This window comes from Pelodiscus sinensis, chromosome 5 (assembly GCF_052426305.1).
Source record: "Pelodiscus sinensis isolate ZL-2025 chromosome 5, ASM5242630v1, whole genome shotgun sequence".
Lineage (NCBI taxonomy): Eukaryota > Metazoa > Chordata > Testudines > Trionychidae > Pelodiscus > Pelodiscus sinensis.
This window is the reverse complement of record NC_143056.1, coordinates 20,088,462-20,116,142: the sequence shown is the minus strand read 5'-3', so window position 1 is coordinate 20,116,142 and position 27,681 is coordinate 20,088,462. Positions and strand designations below refer to the sequence as shown.

Sequence of the window (27,681 nt, the reverse complement as noted above, 5' to 3'; positions counted from 1 at the left end):
AGGGAGAGTAATAGGGGGTTGGTTGGCGCTGCTGTTCGTCACTCGGGTGGGCTGGTAGCGGTGGCGCTGTAGGGAAGATGTCGGGTGGGGAGGCTCGCGATGGAAAGAAGCTGGTTCGCTCGTCCAGCGGGCTCCGCATGGTGCCCGAGCACCGCGCCGCCCGCAGCCCTTTTGGCCTGGACGAGCCGCCGTGGGTGCCTGACAAGGACGTAAGTGGGGGAGGGTGGATCCTCCTACCCCGCCAGCGGGACACCCCGTCTTTCCGCCCTGGCGCTCCTCCCCCGCCAGCGGGGCCCTCCCCGGCTTCCGCCCTTCCTCCCCCCGTTTCCCCGGACCCGCCGTTGGAGCCACTCTTCGCCACCGACCCCCACCTGTGCGTCCTCCTTGCCTGTCACCCCTCCGGCCCGCCTGGGCGAGCCCCTTGTCGCCCCTTCCCGTGAACAGCCTGGACTCTGACTTCCCTTATCGCGATACTCCTGAGGTGAAATCCTTTCTAAGGCGCCAGCGGGGACCCCAAAGCCCTGACCGTCCTTCGGGCCGCTTCATTGCGGTGGAGCTCAGTCTTTCCCCTGGTGCTGGGCTTTGCACAGTCCCTTCCCTGAAGGTGATTATATAGTTATAGTCCCGTGTGCCAAGGAGCCTTCCGTTCCACCTTGGCTTCTTTCTCTCCCTGTTCTATAGTGCCCAGCAAACCAGCCTCACTGGCCTGGGGTAGAAGGATATTTGTTGTTAGGGGTATTTTCTCCCAACCTTATTTTATCATTCCTATCTTAATACTACTTGTTAATATGGTTCCCATATTTGCCTGAAGTATAAATACCCTTTCTGCAGAGGCAAAAACAATGAGGACTCTTGTGGTACCTAAAGACTAACAGATTTATTTGGACATCAGCTTTTGTGGATAAAGACCCACTTTGGATACGTCTGTTCTACATCTTTTTGTCGGAAAAGGCTACGCAAAATATGCTGTGCATTTTGCATAAGTTTTTTCCAACACTTTTGTCGGAAGAGGCTTTTCTGACATTTGGTCCATTTAACTGGGCCAAAAGTCGGGAAAAGGTCCTCTTTCAAAAGCCCCCTTCTTCCTCCTAGATCGAGGGATAGAGGGGCTTCCGAAAGAGTGCAAAAAAAAAAGCAGAAGAGCAAACACATTCCCTAGATGCGGCAGAGTTTTCCTGAAAACTCCCCACAGTCTAGCCATACCTTTTGTCAGAGACATGGAGTGGAAATTACAGAGGCAGACATAAATATGCTAGCACATGAAAAGAAGGGAGTTATCAAGTGAAGGGCCATTACTAACTAGTCCAATTCAGTTCTTGTCCCCTAGCACTCCTCTACTTAAACAACATTGATGACATCATCATCCTATGGACCCACTGAAAGGAATCCCTGTGGAATTCTTCAATTTCTACTCAACCATCAACATCAGCCTGGACCATTCCACACAAGAGTTCTACTTCCTGGATACTACAGTGCAAATAAGTGATAGACACATAAACATCACCCTGTACTGGAAACCTACTGATTGCTGTACTTACATGCCTCCAACTTCTAGGGTACATCCCATGATCCATTGTCTACAGCCAGGTCCTAAGATACAGTCACATTTGCTCCAGTCCCTCAGACATAAGCAGACACGTACAAGATCTTTCTCAAGCATTTATAGAACTACAATTCTTACCTGGGGAAATAAGGAAACCGATTAACAGAACCGGATGGGTACCCAGAAGTCACCTACTACTGGTCAAGCCCAACAAGGAAAATAACAGAACACTACTGGACATCATGTACAGACCCAAATTAAAACTTCTCCATGTCATCAGTAATCTACAGCTATCCTGGAAAATAATCCCTCACTCCCACAGACCTTCGGAGGCAGGTCAGTGCTCACAGACAGCCACCAAACCTGAAACAAATACGAGCAGCTACATACCACAGAAATACTAACACAGGAACCAACCCCATTGATCTAGAGAAAGGGGCAAGCAGTGAGGTAGAAAAGTTTGCGGATGATACTGTTTAAGGTAGTCAAGACAGAAGCAGACTGTGAAGAACTTCAAAAAGATCTCACAAAACTAAATGGGCAACAAAATGGCAAATGAAATTAAATGTGGATAAGTGTAAAGTAATGCACGTTGGAAAAAATAACCCCAACTATACATACAGTATGATAGGGGCTAATTTGGCTACGACAAATCAGGAAAGAGATCTTGGAGTTATTGTGGATTGTTCTCTGAAAACATCCACACTGTGCTGGGTTGGTCAAAAAGGCAAATAGAATGTTAGGAATTATTAAGAAAGGGATAGAAAATAAGACACAGACTATATTACTGCCCCTGTATAAAACTATGGTACGCCCACATCTTGAGTACTGTGTACAGATGTGGTCTCCTCACCTCAAAAAAGATATTTTGGCCTTGGAAAGAGTTCAGAAAAGGGCAACTAAAATGATTAGGGATTTGGAAGAGGTCTCATATGAAGAGAGGCTAAAGCAACTGGGACTTTTCAGTTTAGAAAAGAGGAGACTGAAGGGGGATATGATAGAGGTATATAAAATCATGAGTGGTGTGGAGAGGGTGCATAAAGAAAAGTTATTCATTAGTTCCCATTATATAAGGACTAGAGGACACCAAATGAAATTAATGTGTAGCTGGTTTAAAACTAATAAGCGAAAGTTCTTCACGCAGCGCGTAGTCAACCTGTGGAACTCCTTGCCAAAGGAGGCTGTGTAGGCTAGAACTATAACAAAGTTTAAAGAGAAGCTAGATAACTTTATGGAGGTTAGGTCCATAAAAGGCTATTAGCCAAGGGAGAGGAATGGTGTCCCTGGCCTCTGTTTGTCAGAGGCTGGAGATGGATGACACGAGACAGATCGCTTGGTCATTGTCTTTGGTTCACCCCCTCCAGGGCACCTGGAGCTGGCCACTGTCAGCAGACAGCCTACTGGGCTAGACAGACCTTCGGTCTGACCCAGTACGGCCATTCTGTTCTTACGCCAACTCTGCCCATGTAGCTACTCAGGCAGCACCCATTAGGACCTAACCTATCCACATCAGCTACACTCTCAGAGGCTCATTCACCTGCCCATCTAATGTGATAAATGCTATAATGTGCCAGCTATTCCCGCTGCCATGCCAATTGACCAAATCGGATGATCTCTGTGCAAAAGAATAAAGGAGCACAAATCAGATATCAAGAATGGTAATATAGAAAAACTAATAGGAGAGCAATTCAGCCTTCCTGGATGCTCAGTAAGAAATTTAAAAGTGGCCATCCTCCAAGAAAAATAGTGAAACTGACTTTAAAGAGAAACTGCAGAGCTGCAATTAATTTGACACTATTAGTATGAATAGGGACTTGGAATGGTTGGCTCGCTACAAAAGCAACTTTCCCTTTCTTGGTATTCACACCCCCGTTCCCAACAGTTGATGAGGACCACACCACCCTAACTAAATTGGCCTAGTATGTTTATGCCTGCCTCTAATTTCCACTCCATACATCTGACAAAGTGGGTCTTTGCCCACGAAAGCTTATGCCCAGTTAAATCTGTTAGTCTTTAATGTGCCACAAGATAGCCTGTATCCAAAAGAACAAGCAAACATGGCTACCCTTTTAAGACCTGCAGAGGCAAAGTAATTGCAGGCAAAAGCCCATTTAGAAAGCCCTGTCATCTCCTCAATTGCTGGAGGAATGGCTAAGAAGACGGTTCTATTGAGTTGATTTAACAGTTAAGGAGTAAGGGGGTAGAGTCCCTTTTTGCCGCTGTTGCAGTTGACTGCTCTTTCTGCTATGTTTATCTCCAGAGTAATGTGCTGTAAATGTGGCTTAGATCATGTTTAAAAACTGACAAGCCAGTAGATATATCTCATTTGATTGGCTGTTTATAGTGTTTATTTCCTTTCTGGTATAAACAATGCACTGTATGTCACCTTATATCATGGACTGGCAATGACCTTGGGAATTTTTATGGTCCTCTGCAGCACTGGTCACTTTTCAGGATTATCTGGGTTTACCTCACTTAATCATTTCTCTGCTATTGCAGAGGCCTCAGGCATTAGTATACCTCAGCATCCTCCTATTTTTTTCCTGTGGAACTTAATAGTTTAGTCTCCTGTGGGCTGTTTACTTTGGTCAAATTTTGGCTGTTCGGTTTAGTGTGCAGGTGATATTGGTGGCCTGTGATATACGGGTGGTCAGACCATATGATTTGGTAGTGGTACCTTCTGGTTTTAAACGCTGACTATAAAAAGGATAGGGAGAATTATTTTCCAGGATCATTTTGTATGAGAGATTCCATCACAAAAGTAAATGAGGGTCTTGACCAGATTAAAATGCTGTGAAGTAAGCAGCCCTATGCTCTCGAAATACTTTTTATTCTTAGTTTTATTTTTAAATGCATTAACTTCTAAAATTGTGGCCTCTTGTCCTTAATCTTAGTAAGCAAAAGCTTATTTGGAGAGAGAAAAGGGTTATAGATGTATTTATTTAACATAGATTAGTAGAAATGCCTGTCTAGAATAAGTAGATAGTGGGCAGCTCTCTGGTTTAGTAGAATACCCAGCCATGATAAGATGTCAAAATGAGGTAAAAAGCTGTCAGCAAAATGCATCCACTTGTTTTTCGTTTGTTGATAAATATTACTTAGTAGCTTGATACATCATGCACATAATAAGAGTAATTAGTTTAGTGTAATTAGTGTTGTATAGTATCCTCTTTTACCATTGTTTTATGGGGTATATGTATGCAAGAATGCCCCGGGGAGAGAGGACAACCTGAGCCCTCTCTCACAGCAGCAGCTTGGGGCCAGGTGAGAAGTGCCTGTTTGTGGCCAAGGCAGCTGCAGCAAGCACAGCCAGGGGAGGAGTGCATGTTCCCCGGCTGGAGGACAGACGCGCAGACTGACAAACTCTCTGAAATATATAGTAGATAGCTGTCCTTTCTCCATCTGTGCCCCCTGCTGGCCCAATGGGATTATAGCTGTCCATGTACCCATCTCTAGCCCCTTGCAGGCTCTCCCCCTCCCCCCATGGTCATTCTACAGTATAACTGTCCCTCTTACCAGACCCTTCGTTTCCATTTTATGAGAAAGTCAAATTCTGTTCACATCCCCTTGTCTTGGTACAACCAAACCCTTACCTTGCTTTAAGTTGGATTGGGCAAGAGGCGGCTAGCGGGCAGGATGCAGCCCACCAGATCCAGCCTTCAGCCACCTCGTCAAAACCCTTACTACACAGCAGCTGCTGCTTTAATGGCTGTCTCTCCATGCTCTGCATGCTGGGGAGGGACTGGGAGGCTTTTTGTGCTGTCCCCACCCCCTAGCAAAATCCCTTAGCTCCCATTGACCAGTTTCCAGTCAATAGGCGCTGAGAAATTTTGCTGGCAGCAGGGCAGCAAATGAAGACTCCTCTTTCCCCGTGCTGGAGCAGAGCCACGTGGAGCAGACGGGCATGGAGCCCGTATCAGGTTTCTGCAGAGTTGCTGGCTGGAAACTGCCTAAGTAGGCATCTCCCAGACAGAGCCTGCCTCTGGCACCTCACCTTTTCTCTTCTCCCAACTTCCTGCCCCAGTATCCCCTCTCCTCACCACCTCCAGGTCACTGCTCCATCCCAGACCGTGCAGTTCCTTCTACACCCCCCCCCCCCCAGGCCAGAATCCTCTCCTGCAACCATACCGCTTCCTGCACCCTGAACTGCAAGCCTTTGCCCCAGATCATAATCCCATCCTTAACTCAAAGTCCCTCTCCAACCCTGCACCCCAGTCTCCTATCCCAAGCTTCCTTCTACATCCCAACTGCCATCCTAGATGCTACACTCCCTCCATAGAAGTGTGGCCCTTGATCACTTACCAAAAACTTCGAGTGCCTCCCCCCCTTTAAAATTATTGCCCACCGCTGCTTTAAGTTGTAAGAGCAAGCTGCATACCAAATGTGGTAGTCCTAGCTCTTATGTTTTAAGAGTTCTTAAACAAAAGGACAGACCATTTCTAAAATGCATAGTTAAAAGGTATTTTTTCTACTACTGTGTTATGAAGATGAAAACGTTGATTTTGTTTTATAACTTTTTGTGGCATTTAGCTGAATTAGTGAAAGCAGCTGCATTTTATTTATATTGACTTACCCTTGTTTTTTTCAGGGAAATAAGCTTTATCCCTGTACTGTTAAGTAAACACTCTGGAGCACATAACTCCAGTTTTTTGTGGATCAATAACTGTTGTGCTTGAAGCATAGTTATAGTATATGTTTGTGAATGTATTGATGCAATATTAAAACAAACAAAAAAAAAGGTTTTTGTTAACTAGAAACCTCTTTTGTCCTGTTTGTGATTCTGTTTATTTTTCTTTCAGATATCCAAGAATAGCTTCAGAGCATACAATTTTTTTAAACTGTTTCTACAAGACCTTCTCCAAAACGTAGTTAAACTTCATTCTTCCCTCTCTGTCAACAAAATATAGAACTAGAAGCAATAGGATTAATTTGATGAATTCTTAATGTATTTCATTATGCAGGCACATCTGGGGATAACAGAAATAACTATCAATTACATGAGCACCCGTCAGGCTCCTTTTTTTAATAAGTGACCAAAGCTAGATATCTCAAAAGTACTATATGTTGTTGCATGTCAATGATACTTAACTTGAAAGGAAAATACTAAAGCAAACATAGTCTGTAATGTTTAAGGCCAGAGGCTGCTCACTAATATCAGACATTCTCATGATGGCAAGGAGGCTTTAAAAAAAAGAGGTTGTGACTGTGAAATAAAGGATATACAGTTTTGTTTTTTTTACTGGAGAATAGGTTGTGCTATTCATCCAAGCTGTTTAGTTAGCATAATACAGTCATATCTAGATCTTATGACATTTTTCATCTATTGACCTCAGAGTGGTTTAAAGAAGTTCAGTGTCATTGTCACCTTTATACACAAGTAGTCGACTACTCACATTTCCCTCCCTCAGAGGCAGCAAGGGGGGGGGAGAGCTAGCTTAAAAGCCGGTCCCCTCCCAGCAGTGTCTCAGCAGGACACTCTTCCTCCCCCGCCCCACCCAGTGATGGTGCCTCGATTAGAGGCAGCAGCGCGGAGAAGAGGGCAGGAGAGGCTGTCACACAGCAGCCTCTGCCGGCAGTGGGCCCAGGCTTGTTATGGGCAGAGGCTACTTCACGTTCCACGTTCACTACTTTTTATAGGTAAAGAAACTGAAGTATGGGGAAGGCAAGTGATTTTCCTATTTTTAACCAGGAAGCCAGTTTAGGTCTCATGAGTCCCACTGCAGTACCATTTCTACTAAGCCATACTGCTCAGTGTAATTTCTGTAATAACATCCCTCTTCTGTGGTATTTTTCAATGCTTTAAATTCCACTTTCCTACTTTTCTGCTTTTAAAAGCTCTGTACTGAGGGGAAAGCATCAGGGAAGTAACTATAATTTACACCTGACATTGTTAATTAACAGGGCTCAACGACCGTGGCAAAAACCCACTCACCAAACCCGCACTGCGCATGCCCAGACCCGCACTGTGCATGCGTGCACCGCCAGTGAACGGGGCGACCAGCTGAAATCTATTTGCCCATGGGCGAGTAGATAAGTGGATTTGTCGAGCCCTGCTAATTAAAATGTGTGATTAAATTTGTGCTGTATAAGCTGTGGCAATAGAATTCAAGAGCTTAGTGCGTTGAACTAATTTGGTGAAGATAAATGTGCATTTTTGTAGCTATTACGACTGGGCTTTGATATTTAGTACACCTTTTGAAAGCCATTTTTGAGAATACTTCTAATCATTCTGATTTTAAGGAAGCTTTAGAAACTTAATGGTTCTTGTACTGATTTTTCAAATTTGACCATTTGAGCAATCTCTTTAATTGGAACTGGCTAGTTGCAGATTAAGTGCAGGTACTTGAACTTGCTACATTTTATAAGTGATTGAATACATCAGACTGTAGTTAAAAGTAGGTGGCCTAGGAGTTTGAGGTTTGTAAATTATCTGATATCGCATTTCTTGGGTAATGTTTGCTTTTGAACTTTGATACTGATCTGGAAGCTGCTAAAATACCTAGAATTTCTGAAATAGACCATGAATGTTCTAGTTATGCTAAAGAACTTTACAAAGTAAGGAGTTTAATAGTGGGAGCATGGTAACAGTAGTAACTCTCTTGTGCTTGGCACTTAATTAATTCTCAACCTTGAACATTAGACTTTATTTCAAGTTCTGTATCTTGTTGCAAGGTGGTCTCACGTGAGTGTTTTTTAATCCTACAATTTTCAAAATGTAGCATGAGCTCTTACACCTGAAGGGTCACTGGAGGCAAAAGAGGCCTCTGCTTAATATATCACCTCAGTATATATCACCTGAAGGACAATACTACTAACTGTGCAGTATTCTCTTTCCCCTTCCCCCATTTGCCCCTGCTTCTCCAAACCCATTAAATTGTCCTTTCGGTTTTAGATACATTTATATGTATTGCACTGGTGTCTAAGGGCCTCAGTCCGGGATTGGAGCCCCATTGTGCTAGAGATGGCACAAACTTAAAATGAAGATGGGATCTGGCCTAAAGAGCTTACAGTCTTTAACTCAGAACTTGATCATATTACCAACCGTTTCAGACGTCAGACACAGCTTTACATTAATAGCCTTCCAAATAAACCTAGTTGCATTAAATTACAGTTACAGTGTCTGGTATTATATTGTGAACTGAAATAAGAGGGTCTCACAAGATGCCAGTGATGTAAAAAAGTGCTTAAGCGGGTGACATTTTGTTAGTATCTGCTTAGAAAATATACATCTGCGTTTACAAAGTAAGGAGTTAAATACATCTACATCTTATACTTACTGAATAAAGTTAATCTCTGAAAATGCTGTTCCCTGTTTAAACAAACAAACCCAGAACAGCTGGCTCTTATCAAATGTTTAATGAGGGGAAAAATAAAGTGACTTTTGTATAGATGCATACTAGAGGACTGTGCCTCCCTGCTCGCTACGCTCACCAACCACCCTCTCTCTGGGGGTAGGTGTCTGGCCAGGGGAAGGAGGCAGGAGCGAGCTCCTGGTGTGGAGCCTCAGTGGAAGGGGTGAGGTCTTGGAGGGGGGGGGTGGCTCAGATGGCAGAGAGGGCAGGGGCAGGGGCAGGCTCAGATGGCGGAGGGGACTTGGCTCGGCCTGGGGAGGTGGGCTCAGATGGAGGCAGGACCACTGGGTGGCCGGCAGAGCGAGGAGTCAGGCTCAGATAGCTGAGGGGACATGCACACCTGCCCCCAGCAGCACAGCCTGTACCCCCCAGCATAAAGAAGTCCATGGCCAGAAGGGATGGTGGCAAGGCTGGCCACAGCAAACAGCTGAGGATGGAGGCGGGCAGCGATGTCATGAGGCTGCAGATGACATCACTGTCATCCTACAGGGGAAAAAATATAGAGGGGGGGGGAGAGAAATTCTTTAATCAAGCTTTTTTTAGGGGGAAAAACACTAAACAAGCAAGTAAAATTTTGCAGATATGCATTTAACCTTGATTTTTTTTTTTGGGGGGGGGGAAGAGAACTTCCATGTTAAAATGCTATTTTTCAGTTATATTAATGACAATGTTATTTAAATGCATAAATTAGCAATACTTATGTGTTAAAATGTTGATGATAAAAATGGCTAGTTGACTTGGTATGGGTGGGTGGGTGTGGAAGATAATCCATGGGCTTGTTTTGTTACTCTTGCATGCCATATTTGTATTAAGCACAAGAGCGGCACTCCTGAGGTGTGCTCATGATTATCACTGATTTACTTTGTACTTAGGGCGAATTAGGGATTTTTTGCTCTTCCTTGTTTGTAAAAGGTGGATGGTACCTGCCTACCAAATAAATGTTCAAAAGATTAAAATAAATGCGAGTGCATTATCTAGATACTGCATGGGAATTCATTAGAGCTGTTTTAGTTTTCTGCCCTAATATGTTTAATCTTGTGCATTGTATCTGGATAAAGATGTACATAAATCTTGTATACTTTACTGTCTTCTAGTGTCCAAGATGTATGCAGTGTGAAACTAAGTTTGATTTCATAACCAGAAAGGTAAGAGAGAAACAAAATGTAATAGCCTAAATACATTACATTGTGAAACTTTTTTGAAATCCTGTTTTGAAATGTGTTGAAACCTCTCCTTCAAAAGGATACTGTTAAAAATATTTACAAGGATACTTGCACCCCAGATTTGACATGCCTTGAAAATTAGCTTCTCTCTCACTCTCCTACTCCCCCTGAAATAGGTCTTCACTATTCTAATCAGTTACTCTGTTGTGAAATTTTAAAATAAATGACTATTTTTAGGATTAAAATACTTTGGATATTTTTGCTGGGTTTGAGGCAGCATGTATGTAACACTGTTCAAAATATGCTGTTGTCTGTGATGCTGGCAAGTAAATAATAAATATGTTCATTTCAGTACACTCAGAATTAAATAAAATTGGTTATGTGAGTGAAAGGGTCAAGTGCTAAGAACTTTTTTCAAGTTTTGGATTCTAGGGAGAGCTTGAAAATGATAAACTAGCTGGAAAAAATGTGCAAAACAAATAATGGGTGAAGATGTTGGCAATGTGTTTTCAGTAAGTAAACTGTGTTGAATTATGAATGGCAATTCGTTGACATTGAGGTGGGTTGCACTGGGCAGATACCTTCACATAGAAGAATTTTAATTTTATGATGTTGAATTTTTACTATCAAGAAGCATAGAGAAGGTGGTATCTTACTGAAATCTGCTGTCAGAGAAGACAGAACATATTGCTGAGAATTGGAGTTTATCCTTGCTGAGGGGAGGCTAAATCACTTTAGAAAGCTTGTGCAAAAGTCAGCAGGACAAACAATCATTCTAGCTATGAATAACATTCCTTGCATAACTACTTAATTATACAGACCTTTATGGAGCATACTCTGGAAAATAAGGATGTCCATAAGATCTATCATGAGTTAAAACAGTTGTTTTGTAGTTGGTTATTTGGAATGTAAAATCCAACAGATATGGTGTAAAAGTATTAAAAAATAAATCTGATTAAATAGGGGATACTGGTATTTTTCAGGATTCCTAAAAGTATTAGAGTGATAACTATGGACAGTGAGGAGTATGAGTATATTGGAGATGGTGATTGGTAGTTTTTAAGTTTTTGCTTCCTAATCAAATAAATATTCAGAAACTCACGCGGTCATTTATTCACATCACTGGTTGAAACTTTAATTCATAAGTCGGTTGCTCCATCTCCCATGGGGAGTTTTACTATGTACTTTTAATTTCCTCTGCAATCCCAGATTAGGAATAAACATTGTGCCTGTCACTTTCCAGAGGAAATAATGGTTTGTGGTCATATTATTTGCTGAGAGATGTAAGTTTTTGCACAAGTGCTATTCCAGTTGCTTTGAAGACTTCCACAGGCATGCCATTTTAGCCTGGCACCTTGTTGTTTTTAGTCTGAGTGGCATGTCAAACTTCCTCAGGGGTGGGAGTGGGGAGGTGTCAGCAAAAGATTGTATTGCTGAATGTTGAGGAGTAGACTTGCTTGTGGCAGCTGAGATGCTAGATTCATGGTTTGCTAGGGTCTCAAAATGCTCCTTTCAACACTGCTTGAGGGCATCATTGCCCTTAAAAAGGGTGGAGCCACACTGAGATCAGAGGAGTTGTGTTTATAAAACTTGGTATTGTTCCTGTCACTGTTAAACATGGAATTAAATATTTGGAGGGAGAGGTGTAGGCTGAGGATGCTCAGTGGAATCTCTGATGAGGATATGCAAACCACCATTATATCTTGCAGTCTTGTTGACTGTGAGGCTAAGGATTTAATGGGCCATGGAGACTCCTTTTTACCCTTAGTGTTCACTCTGGTCAGGCTTAAAGCATGGTGCTCAGGTGTCTGGAGAAGCTTGCACAACTATAGCTCATGCTAGACTGTTCCAGAAATGTCATTTTAGAACATCTCACTGTCTCTAGAATCATGTGACACTTAATTAGCTTTACCACATCAAGAACTAATGCCAGAAGCACTAATGCCTAAAAGAAACTAGGTGAGCAGGCAATACTAAAAATACACAAAGAAATAATATTAGATTTAGCTATCAGCTCTCTTATTAATTGCATCTTTTGTAATAATATGCTTTTGCTTAGCACCACTGCCGGAGATGTGGGAAGTGCTTTTGTGACAAGTGCTGCAGTAAAAAAGTGCCTCTGCCTCGTATGTGCTTTGTAGATCCTGTGCGCCAGTGTGCTGAATGTGCTCTCATCTCTCAGAAGGAAACAGAGTTTTATGACAAGCAGCTTAAAGTGCTTATGAATGGTAAGTACTAAACTACATGCACAACTGTTGTTTTGATCTTGTAGATAGTTATTCAAGTGGCAAACAAAGAGCATAAATAGCCAAACTAATTCCTTTGTTTTGTCAAGTAAGGTATTATGTTTCAGTCTCTAGAAATCTTGGGAATACTTTTCCACTGCAAATTTTTCTTTTTTGCCTGTTTATTTTGTTATCCAGCCAAATCTCCCTTTTGGATATGATATATATAAAAGAATGAGGGCATAGTAATAAATCTTGTAGCACTGCATTTTTAAAAATCACATTCCTGTACACAAAATAGGAATCCAAAACTCGTAGCCACAAAAAAAATTATTTTGAAGTTATCTTATGAGAGAGTACATACTTTCATTTCAGCTTCTATCTTCCTTTCTAGGCTGCGTAGGTGGCTGTTATTGTCACTGAACTGTCAATTAGAATAGACTTAAAGAGCAGTATGAACTATAACTGGACCCCTGAGTACCGTTTTTAAAAATGAAGAATCTGATGTCTTATTTTTTAAAATGTCCCTTGACTTTATAGTTGGGAAAATGCCTTTCAAGGGGTGCTGAATGTGAATTTAAAAGTATTTTCGATAGGTGGGCAAGAGCACACCTCTAATGAGAATGCAGTCATCATGAGATGTTCTAAAGTTCCTTGAGCATAGGAAGGAGTGTAACTGGTTGACCAATAAGCAAATGCTTATTTGTTTACAGTTAACCAGTAACATTGTGTTCTCCCCCCAGACACACACATGGCTGCAACTCTGCAAATAAATTTGGAGCTGGCAGGCAGGCTGGCTCAGTCCTAGCATGCACTGGGTCTCGTCAGGTACCCCAACTCCCAGGCTGCTCCCACTGCGGCTTTGCATTATAACTGACATGCTCCCTACATGCACTGGCTGCCGGGGGGGGGGGAGAGAGGTGTGTCTGTGTGTGTGTGTAAAATGCAGAGCGGAAGTGTGGGGGTAGGGTTCATGCCAGAATTGAGCCTGCCAGCTCCTACAGGGAGTTGGTGCATGTAGGGAACAGGCTTAAAAGCCAGCCCCCTGCACACACCAGCCCAGGGAGCCACCTGCCACCCCGCGTGTAACTGTGTAACCACTTTAATATTAAACAGTTACATATTTACTTACTTAAACACATTTGACATCCCTAATGGCTACTTGCCAATAAAATATATATATTTTGTACACTTTTTTCTAAAAGTTTCTATAATATTTTTAGTAGTTACAATAATCTGCTTCCTGCAACTGCACTGGACTTTTTGCAATCGCACAATCATTTGTTACTATCCTTTGTCTCTTGGTTTGAGGTGCTTAAATCATGTAAACATACATTAATTTACACACATTGAAGAAGAAATATTAACTGATCACTGTACCATTTTGTTGCTGATGGTGACAGTGGACTCTTAACCTGGTTCTCAGGACAAGACTTAAGACTTATACGAGTGATTTGAGGAGTATACAATGTTGCTTAGTGTTCAAGCCATTCGGATGGGTGCATTAAGTGTATACAGTTTTGATACGCTAATTTTGCTGCTTAAATTAAGCATTTGAATAACTGAATAAATACTTGGGTTTTTTTCCTAAGGTGCTACATTCGCAGTTGCTCGGGGAACATCAGAAAAATCTGAGATAATGGTTTGTCGACTTTCCAACAACCAGAGGTGAGAAATGTGGAGGGAAACTGCACTAGTTAAATCTGGCTAACTATTTAATCTATCCACCGCTGCCCTTCATGATGACTTTTATGTTGCCTGTACAGCACTCTAGCTGGCTTATGTGCGCTAAAATGTTTTGAGAATCAGCAAGTGGATACATGATATGAGCAGAGAGTAAGCCCTTTTGGGCTTATTTTTATATGTTGCATCATCAGATTAATTGGTGTTTTTTTGCTAATTAAACCTTGCTGATTACAGCAAAAATTTACACTACACGTATGTCTGCCTTGCAAAAAAGACCCATGGCAGTGAATGTGAGCCTGGGTCAGCTGGTTTATGCTACAAGGTTAAAAATAGCAGTGTAGATGTTCTTGCTTTAGCTGGATCCTGGAGATCAACACCTTGGCCAAATTTCAACCAGGCTCCAGCAGGAGTGGAAATGCCTATAGTGCTATTTTTTTTAGACCTATTGAGCTGGGCGTTGAGACTTTGTGTTGCAGTTGTGTCCATGTGTTGGGATTTTTATTTATTTTGCAGTGTAGACATACCCTAAAACTTGGAGGTTACAGACATTGATGATGGAATCTTAGGAAACACTTTGCATGTAAGTCATTAATTTGAATCTGGTTAGGCAGATAGCAACAGTCTATGACTATCTGCCATTTGGTTTTTGATTAGAAATGAGTGTCTGCTGTACAGTCTACATAACTAGTCTCATTTTTATTTGTATCCAAGTAGCTTCCAAAACCTATTAGGTGTGCACACAAATGATTGTACGTGACCCCTTCAGAGCTTTTAATCTGCAAATCTGTGCAGCACATAAGTGCAGGGAATAGGGATGTAAAGGTTACCTGGTAAGCATACCCTTTACTAGCATGCCTACCTGGTTAACTGGTGCGTGTCTGCTCGTTGTAAAAGAACAACTCCTAGTTCTCCAGGAGGAGAGGAGGATCTGCTAACCCCAAGGTTGTGGGGTTAAGTGGCAGGAAGAATGGAGGACATTCCTTGCCTCATTGGGGGGTGGAAGTGATTGGTTGCTAGTGCACATGTTGCACGAAGAGCACCAGGTGAGTGCCTATCTCTTCCTCTGGGGGAGAAGGGAAGTTTCTTTATGGCAGGAGAAATACCTTCAGATAATTGTCAATTTTCTCAATTTAAGCCCGCCACATGTCTCTGCTTATAGAGTATTCCATTATTGGAGATGGAGAGGTTAGAGGGTTGGTTGATTGTAAAATATGAATGGAAAGCATTTGTAGTGTAACTTTAAACAAACTGCCTATTGTCCGTGTGTTGGGGTTTTTTACTACTTTGGGGTAGGTGCAGTCTTCTGTTGTGTTTGTATAGTGCCTAGTACAGTGGTTTCTCGACCCCACTTGGCCTGTAGGTGCTATTGGAATATAAATAACATTGCCAACAGTAGTGGGAAGGGTACTGATTGAGAGGGCATGAGAGGAAAAAATTAACCCATTTGAAAAAAGTATTTCAAAATCTTTATTTTAAAAACTGAACTGCGTGCATAAGGCTCCAGTTTTCACAGAGCTGAGTGTGGTTAGATAATCTCTTTCAAAATGCCTCAATTACTTTCCCTCTTGAGGATGCTCTGCGAAAGTTTTTGCAAGAGGCATCTGGCATTCTGGCTAGATAGCTTTTATCTGAAGATCAGAAAGCTGTTTTATTTTTTGGGGGGGGGTCTTTTTTTTATTGTTAAAGCTTTTTTCCCCCTATCTTTCCTGCTTTCTATTCAGACTTTGTAGTAATTACTCCCTGTGAGGTTTGTGTTCAAATTACATAAATTGTCAGGGTATTGTTAGTAGAATCTGTTGTTTCTCTTGAATCAGACTTGAAAGAAGCAGTGTTTTCTTCTGTTGTATAGATATCTGTTTCTGGATGGAGACAGCCATTATGAAATTGAAATTGCACAGATTTCGACTGTCCAGATACTTACAGAGGGATTTACTCCTGGAGGTAAATCTTGCAATGAACCTAAACTAATTGTCATAAGTTAAGCATTTGCAACGCTTTTTCTTAACCTGATAAAACATTGCATCTTTTGCACTGACAACTCATTTCACTCAGAGTACAGCAGCAGCGTTCGAAGCCTATTGTTGTGGCTGCTGGCAGTAGCATTTTAGAGAGAACTCAAGAATTCAGAGTTGACTTCTGACCTTTTGATCCGTAACCCAATAGAACTTTGAATGGTGAATCCCTGTATCAGAGTCAGCAGCACAGGGGGAGGAGGCAGCTCCCTATGTGTATCAGCTCCCACCTGCTCCCCCCACCGCACTGCTGCCTCTGATATGCACTGCCCCCCACATACCAGGAATCTGGGTATAACAGTGAAGGTTCATGGATAAGTCCAACTTGTCGGTTAACCATGTACACAGCTACACTTTCACATCCCTAATAGCCATTCAGTTCAGAACAGCCCCATGCTCAGATGTTCGTAGTTACACCCATGTAAATCTGGTACTACTCCATTGAAATTAAAGATCAAAATAATCCCTTACTAACAGTACATTTAAAAGCCATCTGTACTTCATCCCCAGAGCACAGTATAGAACAGTGTTTTTCAACCAGTGGTACAAGTACCCTTAGCGGTTCTTGAGAGAAGTCTGGGGGGCACATCAACACACCTGAAATTTGGAGAAAACTGAATTTTTGTTTTAAGTTTTACAGCGTTTTATTATTTTTGTACTTTTTACACCCAAGAATTTCATCACCCACCCAGCTACAAATGTTTAAACAAATGTGCTGCAAAGGTAGAAAAAAACTGTGTGTGTCTGAAAACTGTAGGTACTGGGGATACTTACTTTTTTTTTTTTCAGGGGTACTTTATAACTAAAGATTGAGAAACGCTGGTAATATAGCATAATGTAATCAGTGTGTTAGATTATACATAATCCATGGGTAGATGTGTTCGGACTAGGGATATTAAAAATCGTGTAATATGGTAACTGTGAAATATCCTGACAGTTACATGGATAGTCATTACTTTTACAAAGGGAAGGGAATTAGCACCAGCCCACAGTGGGCTGTAGTATCCCACTGCCTGAGCCATTGAGATCCACTCTTCACTGAGTGGAGGTAGCAGTGGGGAGGAATTCAGTCATCAGAATGAAGAATATCCTGACCCAGCTGTGGCCTGCTTTAGTTTCACACCAGCATTCTAAGGAACAGACTCTGGAGTTGATGGGAGGGCAGTGTCAGAGGATGTTATAGATAACCTCTTAAAAGTCTAAGCACAGATTGGGACCAGCTATCAAATTATTAGACTTCTAACAACATCTACCTGGTACAGGTTGATCCTCTCTGGTCTGACACTCTCTAATCCGACAACACTTGTGGTCCAGCATGATTTTAGTTAGCCAGATGTCCACTTATCATGGGTGTGGCCAATTTCCCACAGTCCCATAAAGTTTTACAGCCATCAGTCCTGGCGCTCTGTGTTCAGTGTAGTTATTTAGCTCTAATTTGCTCCGAAATATTTTTAAGAGCCCAGTAAGCAGTGGAAGTGTTGGTAATGCTGCGAGACAATATTGACCTCCCATGGTCTGGAAAATTATCTCATTTGGAACCAGTCAGGTCTCAAGGGTGCCAGACTAGAGAGGTTCTGAATATGGTTAACCAAACACTCATGCAGTGTGTTACTTTTTAGCTGAACCCTGATTGTGGCTAACTAAAATCTGAATGAGGGTAACTGACTTGGTGAAGCCCTACAAAATATACTTATCGGGAGCAGGCCTTGTATTGGCATGCATTAAGTAAAAAATATGAACAAGAATTTCATGTGATTCTTTACCATCAATAGCATTGTCAGGTACTGTGTAGCTCTCTTATCTGTGGAATGAGGGACTAGCGTGGTCACTGTGTAATTTCTGTCCACTGAACTAACTCTTCAAATCAACCAAACATGGCTCTTTGAGAATAACTTAATGCTCCATTAATTTTCTAATTCACTTCTGATTAATTTTTCTTCTCATTACTTGCTTGCCTACCACCTTGATGTAGAAAAAGATATTCACACTTATACCAGCCTTCTGGAGAGCCAACACATTACTGAAGGTCAGAAGTGTTGTGAACTTGATTCACTTGAGCATGCTGTTATGAGCTGCTTTTCCATGCTGCTTTCTTCCTCTTTGCTGTCTATAGCTCTTACTAAAATTAATTTGAAGCAACGTATGTTTATAACTGTTTAAATTTAAACATGTATTTTGTGTGATGTCCTTGGAAAGAATAGGTACACACAGAAACTATCCAATTTAAATTCTAAAGTGGGGAACATTTTGACTATTGGAGAGAGACTTCTGCCTTGATACGGGTCCCCTCAAATCATATGTGTGTGGCTATTACTCTTGCTGACAGGCACCATGCATAGCTCAGTTCCTGCTGTACAAATGCGTGGGCACTACTTTGGTCGCTTCAGGTATTGCTGCCCAAGATGGGAGGATGGTTAGAGGAGGAAAGGTGTGGATGTGTTGTATGTTGGTTATAGAATAAATAAGGCAAGGGAATGAGTGAATGAAGGGGTATTTGGAAGGAATAGAGTAAGAGGTGGTGGAAATGGGAAACAAGACTGACCTCGTAAATCTTCAGTCTCATCTCTGGCAGTCCCTTGTTCCTCGTGGAGCATCAGTTACAGAGAACACTAAACTTGACATTGGAAACTATTTTAGAATATATTTAGCATGCATCACTGCAGTTACAGCAGAAACTACCCATAGTTAACACGACAAATGAGTGAAATGGAAACTAATACTTCACAAAAAAAGTGACCAAAATTCAGTATCACTTTGGAGTTGGAGTTTTACCCTGGTACAGTTTAGTTTTTCTCTTATGTCTCATGAAGGGGAAAATACTGGTGCCTCAACCAGTGTGCTTTTGGGCCAGTTTAGGTTGGAACTTGCTGGTCCAGCACCCTTGGGACCCGACTGGCCCTGAACGAGGGGACTTGCCAAACCGGGGGAGGTCCTTCCACTCCTGGTGTGTTGCCATCGGGTTAGGGCTCCAGCCTGCCCTGGTTGCTGATCCAGGCCCCCTGAGGCTCACTAGATGCCGCTGGCCCCACTGCTGTGGGAGCTGGAGCGCCACAGCCAGGGGTTCCCTGGCTGTCACTGAGGCAGGAGCTCTCCGGCTGCTGGAGCCGCAACAAGGCTGGGGTGGAGCTCTCCGCTGTGCCACCCCCCACCCCCAACCTACCCCCCTCCCTCACTCACTCACTCACTGGGCTCCCGGCTGAGTTGGTGGTGCCCCCACTATGGTGCTCCTGCCCTGCCGCCAGACCTCCCTGTTCCTGGGCTCTGTAGTCCAGGAACATCTGTGGTCTGTGCTGGACCAGGGAGTCCCTGTTAAGGGAGGTACAGCCTGTACTGAAATCATTATAGAAATTAAGCACAAGTTGGAGTCCTCATAATGAAATCATGTAAATGAGCTGATTTTCTTTAAGTATTTTTGGTAACAAATACATGGGCAAGTATGCATATTCAAAACAGATTATCTTTCTATTCTGCTTCAGTATGTGATCTTAACAGTTCTCTTGTGCAGCTGGATATATAGAGTATATGTACTTGAAATGTATTGTGTATGTATATTGGCATATCATGAGATTATATAAATGTCCAAAATTTAGTTTTTTAACCAATATTCAGTTGTTACGTTTGGTATGGTTTGATTCTTAAGCTAAGGATTGTCTGCCCTTTTGAGTGGAGGAGCATATTTATTTTATGCCCAAGTGGTATGTGTGAGGGGGATTGTGTGTGTAAGGATGGGTTTGTGACTTAAGAAAATCTTGAAAACACTGGTCTGTATATTTGGTTTTCTCCTGTCTTGTGTTGTATTGTTCATATAATTCACTATTAACTTGCTTACTGGTAAATCCCATCAGTGTTGTTCAATTACATTTGCAACAGTCTGATATTGGCAGTAGTCCCAGGAGAGTGAATGTTTAGCTCTGTTTTATGGTCCAACTAGGTAAATTGTAGAGGACAGAGGAATTTAGTTGCTGTTTTTGCAGAAAGAATGGAGAAACTTGTGAATTGTGGGGCTTGTGATCAGAATCTTAGTGCAATATTATGTTTTCTGCTTGGGTTTCCTCTTGGATATGCCATAAGGACACTAACTCCTGAGGGTTCCACATGATATGCAGATAATCTTTTCATTGAAATTATTGAGGCCTTTGTATGCATAATAGAGAGTTGGATCAGGCAGGTGAGGTAACCTGACAGGGATTCCATTTTTTTAAAAGTTCTAGTGAACTACTATTTAGTTAACCCTAGAATAGCCTACTAAATGCTAACCTGATACCTAGGTTTGCTCCTCAGTTCCCTCCTGATTTTCACTGGACGGCCTATTAATAACAACACAGTCTAAAATGAGATTTAAAATATAAAATTATATAAGGCGGTGGTGAGCTCTCCCACAATTTCTTGAGTGAAGTGTTCAGTTGTGGCAGACATGCCCCCATATGCTGATACTTTCAGAAGTCATTTGGCCTCACAGTTTACTTTCACCATGAGGTCAACTTCCCTCCACCGGTATCTGGTCGATGCCAGAAAGCTTTCAGTGCTATGAGCTTGAATTCCTGTGTCTTTTTACATTAAAATGATCAGATATAACCGTTGTTTATAACAACTTGAATTTTGTTTGCAAACTGCAAGATACTTTGTGGTAAACTACCATAAATTTTAAGACTTCTAATGCTTAGAAAAATACCAAGCTAGAAAGGGGTTCTTGAAATGTCAGTGCATAAACAATTCCCTTTCCTTGCTATCTTCCCTGAGTGGTAATCTGCGTTCTTGACTTTTGATTGTGGTAACACACTGTGATTCAACTCGTACAATAGCAGCAGCTGTTGATGTAAGACATTTAAAATATTTTAAGTCATGTTGGGAATGAGTTATATTGTTGGTAATGGACAGAACGTCCTCTTTTATTTCTTGGGTGGCTAAATACTCTGCTGTTCTACTACTTGTTCAGGACTTCAATTTTCCCTTTTTAGGAGGCAATACTCGTGCCACAGGTATGCTCCTGCAGTATAAGGTACCAGGATCAGAGGAGCTCACACAGATGAAATTTACTGCTAGTGAAGACTTCAATTCTAACAAGAAGTTGTCAGCAGCTTGGCTAGTAGCTATGCATAAGGTAACTTGTGTAAAATGCATTAGATGTTTTAAATTAGTCCCCCTAACTTTGGTCATAATTTGTGTGCAGAACAGACTAGTTGCCCTACAAGTGCTCCATGATAACCTGGTGCAACTAGCTGTGAGTGTATTCTAACTAGGTTGGACCTTCTTAGTCTGGCATCTTCCAGACCTGATCAGTCCTAAGCAAGGGATTTGCAGGACCAGGGAAGATCATTTCTGGCACCTCTTCCACCAGTCGCACTCTGCTCCCAGTCTGGCCGCCAGCTTCCCTTCCCTTCTCCCCCTCACTCCCCACAGCTGGGCTTGTAGCCACAGCAACCCTGCTGGCAGCCTTTTGCTGTGCCAGGGCTCCCAGCCCCTACAGGGTTCCTGCTGCTGGCCTTCCTCCAGGACCTCTCTGATCCAGGAACATCTGTGGTCCTTCTGGAGCATGGATGTTGCTAGACCAGAGTCCTGGTTCAGAGAAGTTCAACCTGTATAAACCAAGGGTTGGCAACTCCCGGTACGTGTGCCACAAGTGGCACATGATTCGCTCCCCCCCCCCTTTTTTTTAAACTCGCATGCGGGGTGGGTTTTTAACCCTTCCCCCTGCGCAGCAGTTCAAGCCTCAGTTGCACAGCTGCAAGTTGGAGCACCATTTCTGACTTCCTGGGGGGAGGGGGGCAGGGCGGGGCAGGAAAGGCACTAGTTGTTGAGTTATGGGAAGGAGTAAATCGTTCTTTATTCACTTTTTACAGGTTCATAAAATCATGACTAGAGTATCTCCCCATACTCATCTTTTATAAACTGAAAAGTCCCAGTCTTTTTAATCTCTCCTTGTATGGCAGCCATTCCATATACCTAATCATTTTTGTTGCCCTTTTCTGAACTTTTTTCAGTGCCAAAAAGCATTACTAACTTTTACATTTGTTAAAATTGTGACTGATACATTTACTAGATTTCGGTAACATTCCATGAGGAAGAAAATGTGCTGGATACATAAGGAAAAGAATTTAATACAGTTTTTATATACAAACTAAGTGACTTACAGATAATACTTTTATTTAATAAGTGAACAGACTTTCTGTTCACCATGTCTTTCAAGATCTTACAATTAAGATCTACCTCAAACACAAATACCTTTGCCTGGCTTCCTTCCCCACCCTGCTCTGGTCTAGTCTGGCACCCTTGAGACCTGATTTGTTCCAAATGAGAGAATTTTCCAGACCATGGGAGGTCAATATTGTCTATCAGCATTACCAACACTTCCACTGCTTCCTGGGCTTTTGGAGGACATTTAGGGGTAAATTAGAGCTAAATAACAGCACAGTACACAGAGTTAGGACTGGTGGCTGTAAAACTTTAAGACCATGGGAAACTTGGCCATACCCATGAAAAGTGGACATCTGGCTTAGGGATATTAAATTTAGATTAATTGGCTAGGCTATGCAATTTGCATCAACTATTTGATTAGTCAATAAGGGTGCCTCTGCCTTTGAACTGTAGCAACATCCCCAGGGCAGTTGCTAAACTTGAAAGGCAAAAACATTGCGAGGAGCATGGGGCCAGCGAGGGACTCAAGCAGTCCCCTGCTGGCCCCTTGTTCCCTGTGGCATTGCACGCAGTGTTTCAAAGTGGCAGACCCCGGGCTCTATTTGATGCTGCTGCTTTGAAGCACTCCATCCTCTTCCCCTCCACTCCTTGTTGCCTCTTTTCCGATAGAAGCAGCGAAGGGGGAGGGAGCAACTAGTAGTTCACATCCCTAATCCAGCTAATTAAAATCATTTTGGAACAGAGCGTTCTGGACTAGAGAGGTTCAACCTGTTCATATAGCAACATTTGTGGTGCAACATCACCGGGGGTGCTCCTGGGTTGGAGCACTCACTGAGCACAGGGTCCAGCATTTCCCTGAAACTCCTTCCCCACCTTCCCAGAGCTTCTGGAGTGCCACAAATAGAGAGAGGGAGGGGAAGGAGCAGCTAGCGGCAGGGACTGGGAGTGCAGCTTGGTGGTCATGGGGCTTGATGTGCTTCTTGGTCCCCAGCTGTGGGGCTTTGCCCTGCAGCTACCCTGCCTCTTCTGAGTGCCTCATCCTCACCATCTCTGTTTGGTCAATGCTGACGGCTCTTTGGCTGCCAGAGCAGAGCCTGGCAGCAGAAGGACGAACATTGTTTCCTAATTCAGGACTGGTCAGGTCCTGAAAGGTGCCAGACCAGGGAGGTATAACTAGTAGTAGATCAAATTCTCTCACCTCACTTATAATTCATGGATTGAAAGAGGGAAAACCTTCCTGTTCTTAACTCTTGGTACATTTCTTAACTTTGAGCTAGTTATTGAACAGAATTATTAGAATAAACGGAAAAGAAAATATTCCTTCTGCACCTGCAGAAGAGGCTACTTCTGTCAAAAGTGAGTTAAGCAGTTCAACAAGGCATAGTTGCAAGTGATTAGTCACTGACCTCTGCTAACCAGTTCAGTAGCTTTTTCCCCTTTAAAACTAAAACTATGGCAGTTGAAACTATAGACTGGCATTTAAAAAAATACTGCCTTACTAATTAAAGGCTAGATCATCCTGCTTTTCAAGTGTGGGTCAGTGAACACTGCTCTACATCACAACTCCCTCCTAGTCCCACTCGTATACCCCTCCCCCATTTCAGAATCCTCTCCTGCACCCTCTTCTCCCAGGTCAGAATCCACTTGTGTGCTCAACTTCTGCTCCAGTCCCTGTAACTCCTCCATTAACATAATAGAAAAGTGCAACCCTTGACCACTTATATTCTTGGAGTGGACCCCCAATCAAAAAATATTGCCCACCCCTGTTATACACCAACAGCTATGTACTGGATAGAAGTGGAAGCAGCCGATCAACAGAGCTCAAACATGAGGAACTACTTGGTATAGGTCCTGTGGGAATTGGCGGGCATCTGCCTCTGAGCACTGAATTTAGGGTATATAAAAGTGAGGTTGCTATTAGGGATGTGAAAGGCTCGTCGACTATCCGATGGGGAGGGGGGGAAGGAAAGAAGGCTTCAGAGTAGCAGCTCCCCCGCTGACCCCAGCTCCACAAGACACTGCCACTTTGAAACACCGCGGGAAGCAAGGGGTTAGCGGGGGGACTCAGTCAGTCCCGTGTTGGCCCCAGTGCTCCTCACATCACTTTTGCCTTTGAAGTATAGCAACAACCCTGGAGCTGTTATACTTCACGGGGAGGCTCCTTTATAAAATAATCAACTAGTCAATGCAAATTGCATCAACTGTTCAATTAGCCTATTAATCTAAATGTAATATCCTTAGTTGCTATGTACTGGTTGTTGACAGAACCTAACACAAGTAGCATCAGAATCCTAAGCGCAGCCAACAGTCAGCTCTGTCATCTAGAAAAGCTTTCACCCCCAGGTTTAAGAGGACAAGCAGGGAGGTGACTTCATTTCAAAGATTGTTTTCCCCCACCTTTTTTTGGACCTGCAGTTATCTTACTGAACTGACACACTTTAGCGAGTCTCAGGTAATATTTTAAACTTGTAGGCCAATTTGTTTGGATTTTTAAAGGAATTAAACATTGAAAAGAATTGTTTTAAGCTAGGGTGGTCTGAAGTCTGGAAAACTTACTTTACATTGAGAGTAAAGAAGCTCAGTCTTTTTAGTTTAACCTTCCATTTTCAGACATGACTTAAATTCTGATCATGTGCCAACATGAGTGAAAGAATTGATGAGGGAACTCTTTAGTCTAGCACAGAAAAGCATAGCAGTATGTGATGGCTGGAAACTGAAGCTAGACTACACTAGAAAAGGGTGCATTCTTTTAAGTGAGAGTAAATTATTCCAGTTTATTTAAGGGCTTGTCTTCACTAGAAGTGCTATAGTATTATCAAAGATGCTCTCTGTGCTGACTGATAAGAGCTATTCCATTTGACATAAGAAAATCACCTCTGCAAGAGCTGCTTCTGCAATAGCACTGTCCACACTGGTGCATAGGCCAGTGTAATATACATCCATGGGAGCAGGGAGAGGTGACTTACTCATACCCCTAAACAACACAAATTATGCTGACAAAGGTTATATGTACAAATCCTAATGATGTGCTGGTGGGTTCTCCATCACTTTAAAAAAGACTTCAGTCTTTATTTAAGAGATTTTCTTGGTCAAATAGAAGTTATGGACTTGTTGCAGCAACTCGTAGGTGAAATTTACTAGATTATGCAGATTAGAAATTGAGGCCACAGGGACTATTCTGATGTCTAATCTTGTCCTCTCCCAAGAAAGGTTTGATTCTTTTAATATCTGTACCAGAAAGCCCAGTTTATATTGACATCATCTTTTTCACAAGGCACATCTGTTTAATCCACATTATTACTCCTGAAGACCATGGCTGTCAGCTACTATTTTCCAGGCCTGACCTTCAGACATTTTCTCTGAGCTGGGCTTTTATTAATCCTGTTTTAACTGGGGGTACTAGAGAGGGTGTATAGTATCTCAAACTTGATCAAGAAATCAGTGAGCTCAGAATTTCTGGCAATCCTCTAAGACTTTGTAAAGAATCTTTAAGTCATGTAGCATTAACTTAATATGTAAAAGCTTTCTGTAATCACTTAGATCAATGTTTCTGATGGTAGTGAACTCCAGCATACAAAAAATGTCTTGAGATGAATTTTCATATGGGAATAGGTCAGATCATGCATGTTGTAGAAAGTCCATTTAAAAAGGATTATGTACCACTGTGCTCAGTGTTTAAAAGAACCACACTTTACCCTCCTTCCCCAACAGAGAACACTTTTTTCCAATGACTAGGCCAAGGTGGTTGATTACTCCTCAGGAATATTTCTTGTAATAAAAATAACAGGTACATGTCCACATTAAGATAAGCAACTTGATTAGAAAGCTGTTACCTAGCCAACTCACCAAATGTCATCTCAAAAGGAAATTCAGTCATCTGGCAGTTGACAAAATTCTAATGATTGAAAGATATTTTTTGTGACATTCTTGAGATTTTTCAAATGGTAAAATTTAAATTATAATTTGGATTGATGTTGTGCCATGAGACTAAGATGGAGTGTGATTTAGTCTCTGTCCCTTTTAATAAAACTGTACATCAGTTGAAGGACCGGGATTTGAAAGTTACAGCTTTTAGTTTAATAGTAGCTTCTTGGGGAAGACTAAGGGGCCTTAAGTTGATTTGCCACTGAGGTGCCTATATAGCACACTGCAATGACATATATTATTTTTGTAATCTTAGGCAGCAAAACTACTTTATGAATCCCGGGACCAATAATGGCAGCAAGCTGTCAGAGATCTGAGGGAAGAGACCAGCTTTAAGGAAAACCTGCTTTTCACTTTTTGCAAACTACCTTGATCCATGGTAATTGGTATTATGAACCCTCTCTCTCCCAAATGTGGTTCACTATGTAAGCACTGGCAAATGCAATGTGAGTATTGAACCATGAGTATTCACTTAACTAGTGTGCAATATGTATACAATTAATGCTTTAAATATAGCCTCATATTTAAGACTTTGTATATTATTTTTGTTAAGTCTTATTGGCACTTAATATGGAAAACAAAGTATGACCTGCACTATAGCTAATATGTATAGCACAATTTTTGTAGTATCAATTATGAATATTATATGTATCTGTAAGTCTCTTCTACAGAGAATAGCTTTTTGGATATAGATCTCAGGTTTTTTTCTTATCCAAATATTGAAGATCAGTGTACAATGAAATCTGCCTTAGATACCCTTTTATATAAGTAAGCATTTTGGGTTCTCAACATGTGATAAAACACTTAAAGATAAGTTTCACCAAATACCACAGAGTTGTATGAACATGACCTCTTGGAGCCATCCTTGTGTAGAAAAATATAAGCTTCCAGAAAATGATTTTGAAGTTTTATAATCATTTTACGTGTGGTAATGATCTTTTGCTAATTAATCTGACTATTGTAACTGTTTGGACATATACAGTATTTAATGTACAAATCTTATGATCATACTTACTGAAAATAAGCAAAACTCAAGATAGCATTCACTAACTTGCTAAAAAACTTAACCTTCAACCTTAAAATTCAATATTTGTGGGTTTGAGTGGAGGAGAGAATAAGGTTATTTACAGTGCCCAAAAACGTGCTGTGCCTCCTGTATAAATGGTACACTTTATTGAAGCAAAATAGCATGAACTAGAAAATTTCATGTATTCAGCTGTTTTAAGAACACAGCTGAGTTTGCTGATTGAAGTTCAAATATTCACAATGCCACAAATTTTACTATGGAAGAACAGAGGCTAACAGCTTAAGGTGATTTTTTTTTCTTTTAAGTGACAGGGCCTGCCTAGTCACCAAGCAGCACTTCTTGGGGCATGTGCTGTACCTTAAGCCTTTTCCTCTTGGTACAGGGAAGAGAGCCTCTTACTACGATGCATACCCAATTGTGACAGCTAAGTTTTACCATCATTCACTGTGGATTCGTTATGGAGGTTAGGCAGGCAGGCAAAGTACACATGGCTACAACTTACAAGAAATTAAAAATATATTTCTGGTATATAAAACCATGTACAATTATTAACTCCAGTGAAGTGCTTTTTTTGCCTTTGTCCAACATTTTAAAATAAACACTTAAATGCAGCT

The 27,681-nt window shown here is 41.8% G+C and overlaps 1 protein-coding gene across 3 annotated transcripts; it reads left to right on the top strand.

Moving 5' to 3' along the window:
• The first annotated feature begins 11 nt into the window (after window positions 1-11).
• Window positions 12-27,678, top strand: ZFYVE21 (zinc finger FYVE-type containing 21). Of its 3 annotated transcripts, none has more exons than XM_006116888.5 (8): window positions 12-209; window positions 9,990-10,040; window positions 12,118-12,286; window positions 13,876-13,951; window positions 15,819-15,910; window positions 17,954-18,007; window positions 20,940-21,082; window positions 26,297-27,678. In XM_006116888.5, the coding sequence occupies exons 1-8, from the start codon at window positions 78-80 to the stop codon at window positions 26,330-26,332; spliced, it is 753 nt and encodes a 250-aa protein (XP_006116950.1). In that variant the 5' UTR covers window positions 12-77; the 3' UTR covers window positions 26,333-27,678. The 3 variants fall into 3 exon arrangements, with proteins under 3 accessions (XP_006116950.1, XP_006116951.1, XP_075782612.1); XM_075926497.2 differs by lacking the exon at window positions 12-209 and adding an exon at window positions 646-1,879; XM_006116889.5 differs by lacking the exon at window positions 17,954-18,007 and having other exon boundaries at window positions 16-209.
• Window positions 27,679-27,681: the final 3 nt, after the last annotated feature.